The sequence below is a fragment of the Uncinocarpus reesii genome, genomic scaffold, assembly GCF_000003515.1.
Source record: "Uncinocarpus reesii 1704 scaffold_2 genomic scaffold, whole genome shotgun sequence".
Taxonomy (NCBI): domain Eukaryota; kingdom Fungi; phylum Ascomycota; class Eurotiomycetes; order Onygenales; family Onygenaceae; genus Uncinocarpus; species Uncinocarpus reesii.
In genome coordinates this window covers 4,235,488-4,252,931 of record NW_003052499.1, presented here as the reverse complement: position 1 = coordinate 4,252,931, position 17,444 = coordinate 4,235,488, and the positions used below count along the sequence as shown (strand labels likewise).

The window sequence follows — 17,444 nt, the reverse complement described above, 5'->3', positions numbered from 1 at the left end:
GGGATCCAGCTGGTATGCCGGGGTTGGATAGTCAAAATCACGCGCTTTTCCGCTTCCGAGCCGGGTGGAAGGTCATCAGGTTGAAGGATGAGCTGCACAGCAAAGTATAGTTAGCGAAGTCACACGCGCAGGTGTTTAAGACCCAAGATACACTGATGAAACTGACCAGGATCCCAACGCTGCCCCCTCTTAAGAACGCACTTCCAGGCAGCTTCTCACGATCTTGGTTCGAGACATCGGCTTTCAATTTCACAAACCCGACACGGTCCCCACCAAAGAAGTCGACTGCTTGCACTTCGATCTTTCGAAGCGCATATGGAGCAGAATGGAACTCATGCCTTGTACTCTTTTGGGTGGAAAGCGAACGTTGCAAGGTGGAGAGCCATATCTTGAACGCGGGGAATGACAGCAGTTGATTCTCAGAGAGATTTGCTGGCAAGTGGACGGGAACGGGCGGGTTGGAGCCTGGAAGCGTAAACGTCGACATCTTGGACTGTTGAGGGCGTCGTAGGTGTCGTAAAAGGAGCTGGGTTCTCAACCGCATGGGGACGCGAGAGATGTTGGATGTGATGCGAGTGATTGCATCATCACCACCTCGTTAAGACCAGGCGCGCTGGAAACCATCTGGCATGAAGAGCCTTGAGTCCGCATTGCCCCAGTTTACCGCAACAGATGTCTTCGTCCTTGACGGCTGTGTCTGAGATGCCATGGTCTTAGTCAGCACGGCCACTGCAATCCCATGGCCCAAATCGCTTCCTCTTCGTTTCTGCTGTCTGAACGCAATAATGAGACCAATCGCAAATGCTAACGACGCCCTCAAAAGTCTGTGTTCGACTCGAGAAACAATCCAATGCATGGTTCTTGATTGGCTGGCTTTTCAGCAGTTTGCCAGACCAATGCGTGCGTGTGATCGGCTTCAAAGAACAGCACGTCTGGAATCCGAGTCAACCGTCGTCTGGCCGCTTGATGCCGCTGATTTGCCTCGCCCAGCACCAGCACATCCGGCCGTCCCTTTGCCTTTCCACAGACCCGGCATCAACCACCTCGACAGGTTGAAGCGGCCAACATTCGGCTGCCTTCGTCCAACCCCCCAGCCCTGACATAATACGGCAGAGGCATGAGCTTCCTAATCGACCACGGCGCCCTCAATCATCCAGGCTCCTCGACCCCACACATCCCTCGATCCCCAGCAGCAGACCGACTCCTCCGTGAGCTCGGTTCTCCAGTCCAGGCGATCGGATCCATCGCTCCAAGGTCCAGGTCAGGTGGAAACGGCTGCTTAAATACGGCTCGTTGGCCATTCAGTTAATAATCCAGCATTGTTTCACGCCACACGGCCTCTTCATCATTTATTCGATGATGCTGTTCCCTTGTCTGACTTCCGCCCAACTGCCCACCTCCCAATCTGTCGATACCTTTGTCTCTATCAAGGGTATTTAGCGCTGGTTCTCTTCTTTTTTTCTTTTCAACCTGCAAAATTCATTTTAGTAGCAAGATTCCTCGTCATTGTACTTTTTTCCAGAAGTCCCTAGGGGTGTTAGTGAACCATTCACCAAGGAATTCACAGCAAATTTCTTCATCGCTTTTCTAAATCAATACCAGTCATAGACCTGGTGCAAAAGCTGTGAAGTAAATATAGAGAGCCTTGTCCTGCGGCCACCTCAGAAATATTTATACAAATATACCCAGGGGTTTTAGTGAAGACATACGGACGAAGCTGAGCAGTGGTGTGTGAAGCTCCTCTCTTTGTCGCGGTTCTGGCACACCAAGATAGGATCGAAATGTCTTTTGCTTACAGATGCTTGAGTGCACAGAAGGAAGAACGCAACATGCCACGGACAACAGAGATAGCACAGCCAGACCCTTCAGATTCCAGATCAATAATTGAATGCATCAGCGAACTTGAGGCCTCTTCCTCTCGCTGCCCCTCTGCTTCGACTTCTTCCTACAATTTCCAGCCTCATCGTCGCGTCGCGACTGGACAAATTGAACCCCTTTACTGTTCTCAGCTGGATTACAGTGAGTGATGATTTGATTCCGTGACGGTGCCCGGTCCATTGTATTCCTCCTACCTACCTGGAGAGAGATTGTATAAACTCTCTAGCGCTTACTTATCAATGCGTGAGATAATAGGTCGCCCTTGCCCCAGAGAACCTCCGGCATTCGGTCTATATCCCTCTTCTGCTCAACTCAACTATCAGTCTTCTTCAACTCACAATTCCTGCGGGACTGCCCTCCCCAATCACCCTCAATCTTATCCTAGTATACCGTTTCCGCCTTCTCCCGGGCCACCTAACATTGTTGCTGTACCTCGCAAGCCCCCTTATCATAGTATTCTATTCAGGAAAAAAAAGGCGTTATACAAAAAAAGGCTTCGACAATCTCAGTCTCAAAGTTCTGTGTCTCAGTCTACCGAAAACCCAGCTCGAATTGCTATTACTCTTGCTCCGCCTGACTTAACCGTCCGCAGTATGGACCAACGTCCGGGAGCGCGGCTCAGTGGTGAACTCTCGCTTGAACTTTGGCCGCATGACGCAGCCCAACAGCATACCGCAAATTCTGGCCAACATCAACCTTCTCCGGGACAACCTACTCAATTGCGCAACCCAGGCAAGACCCTTCTTGAAGCTCCTCCCATGGTATTTACTTATGTGTAGATGCAGGCGAGACATTCCAGAGACCTCAACGGGCTACCACAGATCCCGACCAATGGACCTTTCTCGCACCACTGGTTCATCCCAGAACATCAGACGAGCCTTCTTTACACTCTAATTTCGAAGCGCCCCTCCCAACGCTTTTTCAGCAACAAACGGGAAATACATCTTATCCTGAGACGGCCCACTCCGGAAACGATCTTCTACTGCCGCCTTCCGGTGTCGATGAATCTTTCCCTGCTCAATATTCATGGGAGACATTTATTAGAGATGAATTGGAACGTCGCGTTACACTGGAGCAAGAGAACCAAACGCCTAGTATGACAGCCATAGATCCGTATCCCGGATCGAACCTTTATCCTGGAGTTATGACGGCACCTACCGCCAATGTACAGTTACATAATCATGCCCAAGCGGTCAATCTCATGGATCGTGCAACCGCGCCTAGTACCATGCCTCAAAGCTCGATGTCACAGGGCACCCTGGCGGGCTCCAGTTTCCCCAGTCTGCCCTCAGTTCCCGCCACGCAGCAGCGTCGTAACCATACGGAAGCATTCACAATGGAAAACAGACGTCGTTCGAGGCCGTTGGAATACCCGAACACCCGTCGTCGCATTCAATCCGAAGCACAGCAGGGTTCATCGGCACCACTCAATGCAAACCTGAACCGCCAGCAATCAGCTAATGACCCGAGCAGACCCTTAGCCGTCGCTCAAGAGAGCAACCGCCCTTCGAATGCTGCTATGCGCTATGCTACCCTTCAACGTGCAGCGCTTTTGGAGAGAAGGGCGACTGGAACTCATCCACGACGTACCGAAGCCGCAAGAGAGACTATGTCAAAGGGCCTCGATAATCAGAATGACGGACGGCCGAGCCCCAAAGAAAGCTCCGAAATGAAGGTTGATTTTGAATGCCAGATTTGCCTAAGCCAGGTAGTTGATACGGTTATTATTCCGTGCGGCCATGCGATCCTTTGTCGATGGTGCGCAGAGCAGTACATTCCGACCAATCCGGCGAGTCCGACGAGGCCCTTGGGGTATGTCAGTTGCCCTCTTTGTCGAAAACCAGTTAGAGAGAAGGTATGTTTGTCCTTTTACCGGCCATTGCTAAACCTTTTCAGTGGGAGTCCTAATCGGTTGTGGCAGTACCGGATTTTCACACCGTGAACTATTCTTATTTTGTTTTTTTTGTTGAAACTGGCCATGATCTTTTTGGGACGTTTGGCGTATATCTCTGATTGTTTATTACCCTGCATATACCGAGACTGTTCGGGGTGACTATCAGCTTCTTAAAATCGCGAAGTGTTATGCTCTTATCCTTTACCTGGAGGTTTCGTATGGTTCGTTTATGACCTCCTCTCGCCCATTTCTGCCCCCTTCACTGGGTTTATTATTTCCATTCCGGTCTTTGTAAAGCATTTATGACGGGCTTGCATGGAGGTTAAATTGTCCTACTTTTGCGTGTCGGGTCTTTCGACTCTAGTGCGTTCTTTGCCTAATTTTCTATTAATATTCCATCCAATATCACATTGTTTGGGAGTCCGAATATGGCCCCTCAATAACCTGGAACGCTGCAAGACCTGGTCTCTTCGAGTTTCTGTCAAAACTGGCTGCCCATTGTGTTGAGAATCGAATGTGTCTCCTATCGCATCAAAAGCGAAGCGATCAAGGGCAAGTCGATCCATAGCAATGTCCTGATCTGATTTGATAAAAAGTGATTAATCATGCGGCTCCACGCTTCTCAAGCCCAGTCGAGCCCAGTACGATGTCGACACTTCTTTGTCTCCACAAGCTGGGCAAGAAGGTCTCTCGAAAAAGGATAAAATAGTTTGCAAAACAGGGCTGGACAAAAGGATGGACTGTTTGTCAAGAAAATATCCAGGGCCTTGGCTGGTTTGCCATGGGAGCGCCCAGAGAAAAGAAGGAAGCCAACGAGCTTGACAGGCAGAAACCAGGAAGGGCTGGCTGGGAAGTGATAAGTGATCTGTCCACGGACAGCGGCGATAGCCTTGTGTCTTTTTTTTTTTGCTAGCTATATCAAGATTTGCTAAGTGAAGGGGATGTCGTAAATAGTATTGGAGGTGTGTGAGAGAGAGCCGTTATTCGAGACCCGAGGCTTCTCGTGCTTGGGGTGTTGTGGCGAAGGATGGTGGGCACGCCTGGTGGGCGTCTCTTATGTAGTGAATCAGCGAGCTGACGCCACTGTTTTATATGCAGGCGTTGCTGATGCTGTCTTGCCTGATGACTTGGTTGTTCAAAGGGAGGGGTGTGAGTTGGCGAGTGAGCTGTAGAGAGGGTGCCCTGCGGCTGGAGGTTACTACCTAATGCTGATTGCAGCGTCATGCGGTCACTTTCGAGTCCAGGCGAGCTTGCGGCGTCGCTCTCTTGATCTCGATCACAGCGTGATTATTGGGGGCCGAGAAGGAGAGAATTGCGGGGTAGTTAGTAAGCCGTCGATGCGATGAGGGTTCCAGATGCATCACGAACGCGGAGAGGTCACCGGTTAGTGAGGAATGAGCCAGCTTGATGGAGCTGCCGAGCAGGCCAAAATCTGGCGTGGACCTGGGCCCCAGCCTTGTCGCTCAGGTAGTCAGTTGGAAGCGGAGAGAATCCACTGCGCTGCCAACAAGGAGACTTGTGACCTGCACCGCTTGATCCTTGAGGATGGAGCTCCAATCTGAGAGACGTTCCTGGCTGATTGGACTGGAGGATTGCCCCCAAGGCAGCCGGGCGACTTACGGTTTCACCGGTCTTGGTGTTGGCGACTGAAGGCAGCATTGAGTTCAGATTCATCAAGAGGCGCGCTTGATGAAGGCCTTGATTCCAACCTTGAAAACTAGTCCTAGCTCTGGCGATCTTCGAAGGGAGCAAGGTTACAAATAATAAACTCTCTCGGGTCCATCTCGAGTCTGATTGCAGGATTAACTAAGTCCGTCGAGCCCATGCAGAACATGCCTATCAAGTTCTCTCGAACTTTGGATTCATGGCACTCGGTTCTCCAAGTATCAACCCTCCTTTGAGGTCTCCATCTTGATTGACATTCGTAAGCCTTGCCTTCTTTGATCCTGCCTTGCAATTCCAAATTCGCGCATTTGACAACTTAAATAACATCGATTAGCAAGGATCTGGAACTCGTGTTCCAATGACTGGCGCAGATTTCGCGCTCTTGAGGAGTCATCTTCCTTTTGATGAGTTGACAAAAAGAAAAGTCATTTCTCGCCCAGCAAGTTATCACCAAGCAACAGTCCGTGGGCAAGGCAACTGGCCAAATAATTCCTCGGGGTGGCGAAGATCAATTCAGCTTTGGCTGAGATCCTTTTGCCATCGTTGATGGCTGGCTATGGCGTGGTAATTGTTGATTGTTCATTCCGGAGGCTGATTCGCGAGTTCACTACGCAGACGTTGCGGAACGTACAGTTCACGAATAGCCATTGGTCCCCTTTGTCATTCTTGGAGCGCGCCAACTGCGGACACATCATATCCTTGATAATGTTTGGCTGGAGAGATGCTTCTCCTTGCAAAGGCACTTTCCTCCGATACGAAAAAGGGGTTCAGATGTCAGAAAGCAGGCCCAGGCGGATGGTCCATTCGAGTTTTCCGTGTTATCAGCAGGCGCACGAAAACTCATCGCAGGATGCGCGTCAACCCGAGACGCACGAACCAAATTCCAGAACGAAGCGACTCGAATCTCGAAAACTCGTAAACAACAAAGAAAAGTTGGTTGCATTTCTCGAGTTCGGTCGCTCTCTCTTGAACCTTGCCCTTTGTCAATCGACCTCCAGGCCCCAGCAGCTTCCTTGCGTCGCGACTAATGCAGTGAGAAGGGAAGCTTGAATCAGCTTCCAGAGTGTCTCACACCTCAAGCGCGAGGATCCCTTGAGAGCCATGTCTATGGGGAGCGGTGTGCAAGGCGGCTGAGCGGTCTCGGACGAGAAAGACATCGCTAAAAATTAGCTCTCATATTATTTTCCCGAAAAGGCAGGTAGCAGTCAGCGGGAGAAGGTGAGCATTTCACGAAAGAAGGAATTGCGAGTCTCATTGCTGTTTGTTGCAAAAAAAAAGGCGACCGTTTCTCTCAAGCAGAGCAACGAGGTTTTGACCAAACGGGAGGCTTCCGTGTCGCGTAAAACGCACAAGCCAAGCCACGAGCGCAGCAAACGCCGAGGGGATCCGCGATATCCCGCTTTACCTGGGCTCAGGGCGGAATGGGCGCCTTCCCGAGCCTATAAGGTCAGTGGGATATACGCCATGGCGGAATGTGCCTGGAATTTCTTTTTTCTGCAAAAGAAGCGGTCGCATGAGGTCAGATTCTGAAATGCATGTTCAAGAAACCTGTGCACGGAGTAGTAATATTGGTCGTCTTCTGCTCCTTCGCCTGTGGAAACAAGAACGGAGATTATCTTGGGGATGTTTTCCACGATTATGGTGGCTTGATAAGCACTTGTTCTCGAAGCCCTTGCCCAACTGGCAACGAGAGAACAAGATCATGTTAAATCATAACTATGGGCAAAGGATTAACTAACATAAGCGACCAGGGATCCTTTGAACTCCAAACCTCACAACGGGGATACTGTTCATCTCACATGTTAATTTGAGCTGTGATGACAAGGGTCAAGAAGCTGAGCCTTGAATCCTTGCTCAAGTCCTTTCGGCCTTCTTTATAGACTGATTCGCTGTAGGCGTTGCGGCGTGCATACCGGCCTCCCTCCAAGCATTTGTGATGCAGTGCTGCACAAATTGTTGTATTAACCCTGGCCTCGCCAGAATCACAGCTGCTATGTCTGTTATAGGCTGCATGGTTTTGCCAGCATCGGAAAGGGCGTTTCTTCATTGACCTTTTCTTCGTACAGATTTCAATGCTGATTTATTCGTTTTGGCGGAATGTTGCAAAAAGATACTGGGTTGAGAGTCGGTGTGCAACCTAGCAGCTTTCTAGGAACTAGTTATGGGGCGCCACCGGTGTGACAAAGAGTTAGGGCACTCATTCAGGAAATTTGCTTTGTTACTTGTTGGTTTCCTGCAGCCAAAGCGGCAGTGACGGCAGGTAAATGACTTCTCACTCGGGACTGAACGTTACGCCGCACAGGCGCATGTTCCTTGAGACAGGGGCGGACTGTCTCAGGTAACGTTGGTAGGCGGAGATCAGCTCCTAGCCGATGCGTGTCCTGTTACTGAATTCGGGAGGGCGTCAAGATACGTGATACTCTCCTTTGCTCAAACTTGCTGACATGTGGTTGCCTCATGCTTTCACGGAATGGGAAAATTGATTGGTGCAGCTATGCTTGTTGGAATCGATTGCCACACCGGAGGAGATCCACTCCGGGCGTACAGAGTAGTGAACAGGAATCCTTCGGGCAAAGTCGTGCCAGCTTGAGTACCGTGTTCCAGGAATCATGCCACCTAGTTACACTCTCCCCGGAAAATTCTTCCTCCGCCCTGTTGAGGTGAGAAAGTTCCAGCGTGCTCTTTAGTCATCTTGCCAAGTTGCCTTGACCGGGCGGGAACAGGCAAGGGGGGGCTAGGCAACGATGAGACGGCAGATTCCATAGTTTGGTTCCACTGCTCCGGAGATTGTGATTGCGGGGGATCTGCCTCTATCAGGTACGGAAGCAATCAGAGCAGGGATACCCGTCACCGACCAGGCTCTGATGCAGCCGTTCGAATCTGGCGCATTCTCAGGTTCTTTTTATTCTTGTCAACAATAGTCTGCAGGTTCCACCGCGAGGCTCCGGAACACATCTCTTGGAAGTCGCGAGCGTTAGTGACCAACGTTATGATTTGTGCAAAATGTTAGGAGGTATAAGCTGCGGCTGAGTAAAGGCTGTAAGAGTGCTTGTGGTTACCTAAGTTTGGAGTCACTTGAGCGGTTGGAGCCGAATACAGGCCCGCTGACCGTCTGAGGTAACGAAGAGATAGTATCACCAGGGCATCACTAATCCAGTTGCGAAACCAGCACAAAAGAGCAAAAGTAGGATTTTGATTGATGGCTGCGCTTGTCGCGAATTGCCTGATGTGGGATGGAATTTCGGCAGTTGAGCCACAGCACCGGGCACGGTCGTCCACCGGGAGAGCTGCTATCCCTCGCACTGTGAGGAGGATGTTAGCCTAACTTTTATATTGTGTCTCTGAACCACATCTGAGGTTCCCAGCACATGATTGGATGATCGACCAGTTATCAGTCGGGAATGGCCAGCAACAAGCAATTTGACTTGAGAGAGTGCCAACCACGCTGATGGAGACAGATCTCGACCTTGACATCCACATTCCATCAGTAATCAAAAGCCCATCATCTCCTGCCCTCCTCTCTCTGTTGGTTTCAAACAGGACGGAGCTCTGAGCCCTTCTCGCAAGCTGGACGGTGAAGGGTTGATATCCGTCGTCCTGTGCAATGGCTGACTAAGCTCCAGCATAGTTGCAGGGGATGCCAAGAACAGGGCGGCGGCGGGCGCCTTTCGGCTTCCCCGCAGTGGTTCGCCTCCGGGTCAAGGCGACCGACCCCCTCGAGGCCTTGCGGGCGGCCGCTGGCCAGATCGTCGCCGCTCCTGGAGCAACCGAAAACAGTCCTCCTTGAGCCAAAAATGCACAAATGCGCATCTGCAACAATTGCCTTGGACCGTGGCTTGTCAATAAATAACACACAAGGGCGCTCCAGCAACAGAGGCGGTCCTTTGCGACGAGCTTTCGATGAATGAGCCTGGACCAACGCTTCCACCGCTCTTCGCCGACTGACTGATTGTTGTTTTTCTCCCTTCCTGCGTTCTTCTGCCTCACGATGCGGTCGCCAAACACCATCCGCCCAGCCGAGTCATGTGACCCGGATTACATCAGCGCCCAGACCAGCAGCGAAGCCAACGGGTGAGAAATGATCGTTGAACCTGCAACCAACTCCCTTTGCTTGTGCTGCTGCATTCCCGCCGCCATCTAACACTGTGGTCAATGTCCAATAGGAGCCTCGTCAACTACACGGTTGAGCCCTACTCGTCGCGTACATCGCCCGACACCCCGCGGTTGGAAGAACTGCATCTCCGGGACCGGTCTGTGACGCCTGGGAAGTCGCGCAAGCGGCAATTGCCCCAGGAGCCCGTTGCTGCTCCGCCCTTTCGTCCTCGCCCACAGCCCAAGGTCTTCACCCCAAACTATGATGATGGAACCCACCGCGTCTTCGCCGGTGCCAAAAAGCATACCGCCTACGACTTTGACTCGCCCGTGGCCTCGATGTCGGTGCTGGATAGTGAGGAGATGCCCGTCAATACCCTGACCCTGGAACCCGAAACACGCCAAATCTCAGAAGAACAATTGATCAATGAAGTCCGCACTATCTATGCTGGCCTGGTTCTGGTGGAGAAGAAATGCGTGGAGATTGACCGCCAACAAGCCAATAACCCTGTTCCCCTGAACCATGAACAATGGCAAGCACTCATAGCCCTGCATAGGACCCTCCTCCATGAACATCACGATTTCTTCCTTGCATCCCAGCACCCCTCAGCAAGCCCTGCCCTTCAGAAACTGGCCAGTCGTTATTCAATGCCTGCCCGGATGTGGCGGCATGGAATCCACTCATTCCTGGAACTTTTGCGCCATCGGCTCCCCGAGGCATTAGATCATATGCTGGCCTTTATATACACTGCATATTCCATGATGGCCCTGTTGCTTGAGAGCGTACCCAGCTTTGAAGACACCTGGATTGAATGCTTGGGGGATTTGGCTCGGTACAGAATGGCTGTGGAAGAGTCTGACCTCCGCGACAGGGAGGTGTGGGCTGGTGTGGCAAGATATTGGTACAACAAAGCTGCAGATAAATCTCCCCAGGTTGGGAGAATTCAGCATCATCTTGCTGTTCTTGCCAGACCCAATATTCTTCAGCAGCTGTTCTTCTACTCCAAATCCCTGGTTTGTGTTCAACCATTCCCTAATACTAAAGAATCCATTATGCTGCTTTTCAACCCTCTTTTGGACCAAAAGGAATTAGCCCTGGCTCACTATTCCCCTACAATGTTGCCCTTTGTGAAAGCTCATGGAATCCTTTTCACCAAACAGTCAATACTCTCCTTCCTTGAGTATGGACTTGAGTTCATGTCATACCTGGGAACCCAAGTTGGTCGCGTCGGATCCAAATGGAGAGAACAGGGAGTCTACATTGCCTCTGCAAATTTTGCCTCTCTTATTGAGTATGATGCTAGCTCACGCCTCAGCAAACTGTTCCAGAAGGCCATTGAATCCCCTGTCAGTATCTCTCATGTCAAAGCTTCTTATCACTCTCTTGCCCCTTGCCAGTTGTGTTTGCACCCTGTTTCTGATGTTTCCTTCCAAACCTCTGCTGAAATTATTTCCTATGCATCCTGTTTTACCTTCCATATTTTCTCTTGTGTTCTGAAACACATTGGTGATAAAAATATCCTACCTCATGTACATGTCTCTTTGGCCTTTGTTTGGTCTGCCTCATTGGTTCCGGAAATCATGTCCTACATCCAGTCTGAAGTGCCATGGGGGAGTTTAGTCACTTTTTTAAACACACTAAACACACAGGGCCTGAATGAGTCTCGACTGAAAAATGAACATTTTCCTATGCCAGAAAGTGGCACCAAGCGCCATCTACCTGAAGATTTTTCCATGCGTGGATTGGTGTGGAGTCAATTGTACTACCCATCTGGTTTCTTTAACTACTCCCTCCTTGAAGATGAGGAGGGAAGGTCTTTGGAACTTCCTAGTGTCACAGTGCCTCGGGTTGAACGATGTCTTTGGCTGGGACATCGCCTTGCATCAGTAAGTGAGGAAGAGGCATAAACATTTTTAAATTGTGCTAATCATATGGTTTTAGCTGGACCTCTGGATTTCATACAATGAGAAGCAGAAGAAATTTGTCGTCAAGGACCATGGCAAGCAAATAGAGGGCAAGGCTAAAAGGGTAACCCTCTTTGATGATGCAGCGCGCTTCTTTGAGGAAAGAGACTATGTCAAGACGTCGTCAGAAGATGAACATGATTTACAGATGACAGACGCTGAGCCTGTACAGGCTGTTGAACCTGATTTTCGAAGCCCCGACAAAACCTGACGTCCCGTTGAATCGTGCGAGGGTCAAGCCATAAAGCGTACACTACGATTCTGGAACTGAAAGTCGACGGGTAACTCCTCCGCGTGACCAATGCCGCACCATGGCTCGTGTAAGCCATTACTTTTGATCCTCATTATTCGTTTGAATCTACCAATACCGAATATGGGATTTGAGTGGGGGTTAACGCACTTCGGCGATGGTCGACTCCCAGGTGCGCCGCGGAGGCAAACCTTGCAGGCTTGAAAGTATTTGGGATATTAGGGCATTGAGTCTTACATGGCGTCTGCGGCCATTACCGGGTGACGGAAGAAGAGTAAGAAGAAACGAAGAAGGGAGGAGGATCGGAACTTTGTGTATGTAAACATACCATCTATACGTTACAAACCAACAGGTTAAAGAGAGCGTTGATCGTTCATTGGAAATTTGGCTCGTCGTGTATTTTCGGCTGCCCTGTAATTTCGGAAGTGCCATTTTCCGTTTCTCGATTGTCGACACGGGGTGTAGTAACGGAAACAAGACGATCCACAAATCGGTGGATTGGGATGCTAGTGGTGAATCAATCACTATGAGCTGGCTTTCGCCTGGAAGGTATCGTCTCCGATATGTTCAGGTGTTGTCCGACACGAACGGTCAAGATAGTCCCTCTCACATGGTCCTTGAAAGTACGGATGCGAAACGAGTGCGACCATACATATCCGCCCCGCCCAGATCGAGACAGCATATCCCCTTCCGTTCTCCCGTTAGAAACCGACGCCTTTTTTTTTTTTCATTTGGCCCCTTTTCCCGTTTTCTCTTGGTGAAAAGTGGTACGACAAAACCGGGAACCCTAGAATGCCGACGGGATGTTGTGTAGTTTTCGTCGCACTCGCTCATTCTTCCGGGGCGGGGACACGAAAACCGGGACTTCCTGCGGTGGTCTGTCTTCCCAATCGGGAGTTCGTGATTGGAGCGGCGGTCGCTTCCGACGGGGAAGGGACTTGTTTGTGGCGGGAGCGGGAAGGGCTCAGTGGAATGGTATCGGTTGGGAATATAATTTGGATCTCCGCGTGAGCGTCATGCGGGCGGAAAGATTGTTTGCCGTGATGCTTGGGATTTTCTAGGCTTTCCTTTTCCGAATAGTGAGAAGGGGTTCTCTTTTTTTTTTTTTTTCGTCTTTCAATCCGGTGCTTGATCAGAAGATGAGCATCGTCGCACAGGAATGACGTGCTTGTGGCAAGGCAACTGAGGTTTAAATATAGGAGGAATGGAACATGCGAGTGATACAAAAGAAGTTCAATGTAGATCTAGTAAGCTGTACTCCATGGTGTGAGTAAAACAGATGCTGGAAAGGGGCCGGAGCGGGTTGACGCCCTCAATCGGAAACGGGGCTGGCGATGAGAATGGTCGGAAGAAATTGCCGCTGCAATTCACCTGTGGGATCAAACGAAAATCCCGAGAGTGTTGTTTGACAACGTAAAAGCCGCGATATGTAGACGCCTTCCTGCAGCCTTTGGATAGCATCAGATATATTGTAATTCCGTGCCACTTCACATTCAGCCCGGGGTTACAGGCTCACAGCCATGGAGCGTGCAAGTTTCCGAACAGGGGCCATGGTTGGGAGATAGAAATAACTCCGTGACAAGGCGCCCATATGCTTCCAGGACTGTCTACCAGATTGTAATTGTGACCAACATCTGTACCAGAGAGCGGACCGCTTGTTCATCGCTTAAGAAGGGGCAATTTCGATACTCAGAGCACGACATCAAGGCTGTATGGCGCCGAACAGATCCACAAACGCCTGTAAGTATTTTGGTTGAGATGCAACCCGGAAACCAACAGTTCCATAGGATAACCATTCCCTAATCAGGGAATTGAACACAAACAAAATGTAGCCTTTGTTGGCTACAGTCCAAAGAGTCATGCAGAAGACCGTTGCAAAAACATACAGACAACCTTGAGAATTGGCCAGCCTGAGTAACCATTGTAGTCAATGTCGAAGGCGGATCAACACAAGGATGTCCGCGAGGCATGACGAGGATGAATAGTTCAAAGTGCGTAACAACCTTTGGGATCGAGAGATCCTTTCGAAAAGCCAGAGCTCAACATGCTCCGACTTCAGGGTGGTTTGAATGACTGTATTTCCCGCGACGCGTTGTTTCGCGTCAAACCTAGCAAACATAAGATCTGTCCAAGTCATAAACCCCTTGCAATAGCTGGAGAATCACCCAAGCTTTGTTCTGGTAGCAACCCCGAGCAAAGGGAAGCAACTCAAGAGATTTTTCTAGGGAAACGAGGTGGAAATGGTTGTTGGGTGAGAAGATTTCGATGGTTTTGAAAACGATTTAATTATCACGTCAAACATTCGCCATGGACTACCATCAGAATCAAGCATATTGAATCGCCGCTATCCAGGCATAACATGTCTGCACCTCTGCCCGCACTGGGCATCCTATCGAATTCGCTTGCAACGCCCACACAACTCGCAACGTCATCCTCTTCTCTTGACGAGATTCCCACCGACCTTGAGACGTCAGTTCGATATGCGGGCGTGAGGTTGACTCAAGCAGCCGGCGTGCTGCTTCGACTCCCCCAGGGTATCATTGCCCAGGCGATTGTGCTATTTACAAGATTTTGGATCGGCCCTGAAGGAGGGAGTCTTGCCATATATGGCGCAAAGGTTTGGGATCCGATCGTGTATCTATAACGGCGGAATCATTCTAACAACCGGTCGAATGTCTTTAGGATATATCCGCTGCCTCCGTCTACATCGCCGCAAAGCTCTCCTTTACTCCCGTGTCTCCGCGCTCCGTGATCAACGTTTACGCGTTCCTGCTCTCCCCGAAATCCTCGCCGCTCCGTTTTGTAAATCCCTCTGGGCCTCCGTCCCAAGCGCATCCAGAAACCTACTACGTCTCCGAAGGGTCATATCAATCTGAACGTCTCTCGCTTATGAAACTAGAGTCTACAATACTCCGCACCCTTGGTTTCGACACTCACGCTGCCATTCCGCACCCAATTGCCTTTACGTACCTCCAAACCTTGGGTGCATCCAACCCAGCTGTTTCAAAGCGGACAATTGAACATTTGAATGCTGCCCTATTTTCCCCGCAACTACTATATGTAACACATCAACCCAATGCTCTCGCTGTTGCAGCGATATATCTTGCCGCCAGGGAAACTGGGGTGAAATTAGTCGATTGTGAGTGGTGGGAGGTATTTGACGTGGATAGAGAAGAGCTAGGGTTCCTCGTCGTAGCGATGAGGAGTATGGAAGGATTCGCGCAGGCGGAGGAAGAGAAATGGAAGGGAAGACTACTGCCCCTGACTGTAGCGGACGTGCAGAGGGAGCTGGAGAGAAGGAAAATCATGGAAGAAGAGGGATGAACCCTAGTTTTCCCATGATCTACCACCCTTGAGAGGGAGTCCGCGGCTACAGCATTCTGTGTTATCCGTAAAGGGATACCTCACAGCCCAAAAGTTTTCCCTGGTTCTCTCTGGTATGATTACGGGGTTCTGCGGCAGGAGGTTCACTCGAAATCAGTCTCTATCAAGGGCCTGAAAAGGAATCATTTACATAGCTGCCTGAAGGAACATCGTCCCCTCACCCACTCTCCCACTGACAACTATCACAGGAGAGTGTTGCGTATGCCGGAGCTCCCAGGTGAATCCGTTATCTCGCTCCGCCTCTGGAGGCTTTGCTTTTGTTGCTGCTGCCGCCGTGTGTGATGGGCCAGATTACTATATGTCTACGGAGTACCTAACACAGATGTGAACTCGACACTAAATTTATTATTGTTAGCTGATTGACTAGGCTTCCTTGACTTCTTTATTCTGCTAAACACTTCAAAAGGTGCTTTGATGTACACTTCCAGCTGATTCTGCTTGTCATGCATTGGCTGCAGGTGACCTGTGCTTTATTCGTGGGCTGATGTATGAAAATCATATGCCCACATAACTGACCTGCTAGTTACTCTTGTACTTTGTCAGCGGAACTTGGACCTGACATTGGAGTCATTGGTATCTGCTCCATCTCCCTCTCCTTTGCGTCTCTCTGCACTTCTTGATGCCGTCCATGACCGAATAACTAGGTTGATCACGTGGATGTCATCATCAACGTTGACTTGAGAGGGGCAGGCTGCAGGACAGAGCACATCTTCGCATGAAACACAGACTCAGTTCGGCAATAGCAATCATTTAGCTAGGGCTGACTGACGTGATATCATAATCTCCAGAACAACACCTCTACAAAGACCACGAACAAGCCAATATCTGCCAGATCTATCTGCAGACAACACCTCCCGAGCTCCCCGCACCATGAATTACATCCGTACCTGGCGCGACAAACTCGCGCCCATCTCCCACACCTCCACGTTCCGCTCCACCGGCCAAATAACACCGGAAGAATTCGTGCTCGCAGGAGATTATCTCGTATACAAATTCCCCACATGGTCATGGGCCGACGCTCCAGCCGCCAAACGAGTTTCCTACCTTCCAGAGGGAAAGCAGTATCTAGTTACACGGGGCGTTCCATGTCATCGGCGGCTGGATGAGAATTTTGCCGGTGATGCGGGAAAGGAAGATTTTATGGTCAAGGATGGATTTGGGTCTGGGGAAGGGAAAGGGGGCGATGACGATGATGGGTGGTTGAATACCGGTGGGGCCGGGGTTGGTGCTGGAGCGGGCGTTGAGTCGAAAATAGGGGATGTGCGGACGGTGGATGAGGCGGGGAATGTGGGTGAGAAAGAGGAAGAGGAAGAGGAGGAAGAGATCCCGGATATGGAGGACGAAGAAGACGACGAGGAAGCCATTATCAGAGAACCGCTCGGAAAGTCAACCAAGGCGTGAGTTTCCATCTTCTTGGATATCCCCTGTTTAGCACATTCTGACCATAGCTCAGCCCACTACGGACCTATACCCTCTACATAGCTTATACTCCCTACTATCGAACCCCGCGCCTTTATCTATCGGGCTACCTTTCGCCATCCGAACCGCTCCCACCCCAGCTTATGATGGAAGATATCGTGGGAGACTATAAAGACAAGACCGTGACTCTCGAGGACTTTCCCTTTTTCGACGGGGGTATCAAAATGGCCAGCGTCCACCCTTGCAGACACGCCAGCGTCATGAAAATCCTCCTCGATCGCGCCGACGCTGCCCTAAAGATTCGCAGACAGAAGCTCAAACGCGCCAACGCGACGGGCGAGCAGGCAAAGATAGAAAGCGGGCTGGAGGGACTGGTAGACGACACTGCGCGGCTAAGTGTATCTGGGGGGAACAGCCAAGCCGCATCTACCGCTGGAAACGCGGGTGACGAGTGGGAAGTTTTGCAGCATGAAGGAAGCGAAGAGGATGAAGAAGATCCGCAGGTGGCTATCCGCGTTGATCAATATTTGGTTGTATTCTTGAAGTTCATTGCGAGTGTCACACCTGGGATTGAACACGATTTTACAATGGGTGTTTAAGCTTCTCTCCCTTTCTCCTGGTCGGGTTCTGTGATTTCAGCCCGGAGCTTAATATGCTTTTTTGGTGGCCAGATTGTGTGAATTGAATGATGATTGCGGTATGGCTTGGGCATATATCTCCGAATCGCAAAGCATTGGTACTCTGGGTGTAAATCAGCTGCTAGACGCTATGTTGTCGCTTGCTGATACCAAGCAGTTATGTAGTTAACCCAACCAATCCATTATAGAAGGATGCCTCCCAATAATTTTCTAATAGCGCAGACTAATGTGCAGCTTGAAACATAAACCTAGGTCGGCT

General features: G+C 50.4%; 5 protein-coding genes across 5 annotated transcripts in view; 4 read left to right on the top strand and 1 right to left on the bottom strand.

Moving 5' to 3' along the window:
* UREG_04397 (uncharacterized protein) overlaps positions 1–487 on the bottom strand; it is a gene marked incomplete at both ends in the record, with an annotated part of 1,032 nt that extends 545 nt beyond the window's left edge. Inside the window, 2 exons of the mRNA XM_002544834.1 lie at positions 42–92; positions 258–487. Of these exons, the coding sequence (XP_002544880.1) occupies positions 42–92; positions 258–487 (281 nt within the window). The remainder of the gene's footprint in view (positions 1–41; positions 93–257) is intronic.
* Positions 488–1,781: 1,294 nt separating this feature from the next.
* Positions 1,782–3,820, top strand: UREG_04396 (uncharacterized protein; the record flags this gene model as incomplete). Its single annotated transcript, XM_002544833.1, has 4 exons — positions 1,782–2,019; positions 2,134–2,639; positions 2,678–3,690; positions 3,775–3,820. The coding sequence occupies 4 exons, from the start codon at positions 1,782–1,784 to the stop codon at positions 3,818–3,820; spliced, it is 1,803 nt and encodes a 600-aa protein (XP_002544879.1).
* Positions 3,821–9,425: 5,605 nt separating this feature from the next.
* On the top strand, positions 9,426–11,705 carry UREG_04395 (uncharacterized protein; the record flags this gene model as incomplete). The annotated part of the gene is made up of 4 exons (XM_002544832.1): positions 9,426–9,508; positions 9,601–10,876; positions 11,180–11,416; positions 11,472–11,705. 4 exons carry the CDS (start codon positions 9,426–9,428, stop codon positions 11,703–11,705), a joined length of 1,830 nt encoding a protein of 609 aa, XP_002544878.1.
* Positions 11,706–14,103: 2,398 nt separating this feature from the next.
* UREG_04394 (uncharacterized protein) lies at positions 14,104–15,068 on the top strand (the record flags this gene model as incomplete). Its single annotated transcript, XM_002544831.1, has 2 exons — positions 14,104–14,361; positions 14,427–15,068. 2 exons carry the CDS (start codon positions 14,104–14,106, stop codon positions 15,066–15,068), a joined length of 900 nt encoding a protein of 299 aa, XP_002544877.1.
* A 930-nt stretch (positions 15,069–15,998) lies between these two features.
* Positions 15,999–17,146, top strand: UREG_04393 (uncharacterized protein; the record flags this gene model as incomplete). Its single annotated transcript, XM_002544830.1, has 2 exons — positions 15,999–16,525; positions 16,582–17,146. The coding sequence occupies 2 exons, from the start codon at positions 15,999–16,001 to the stop codon at positions 17,144–17,146; spliced, it is 1,092 nt and encodes a 363-aa protein (XP_002544876.1).
* Between the last annotated feature and the right edge of the window lie 298 nt (positions 17,147–17,444).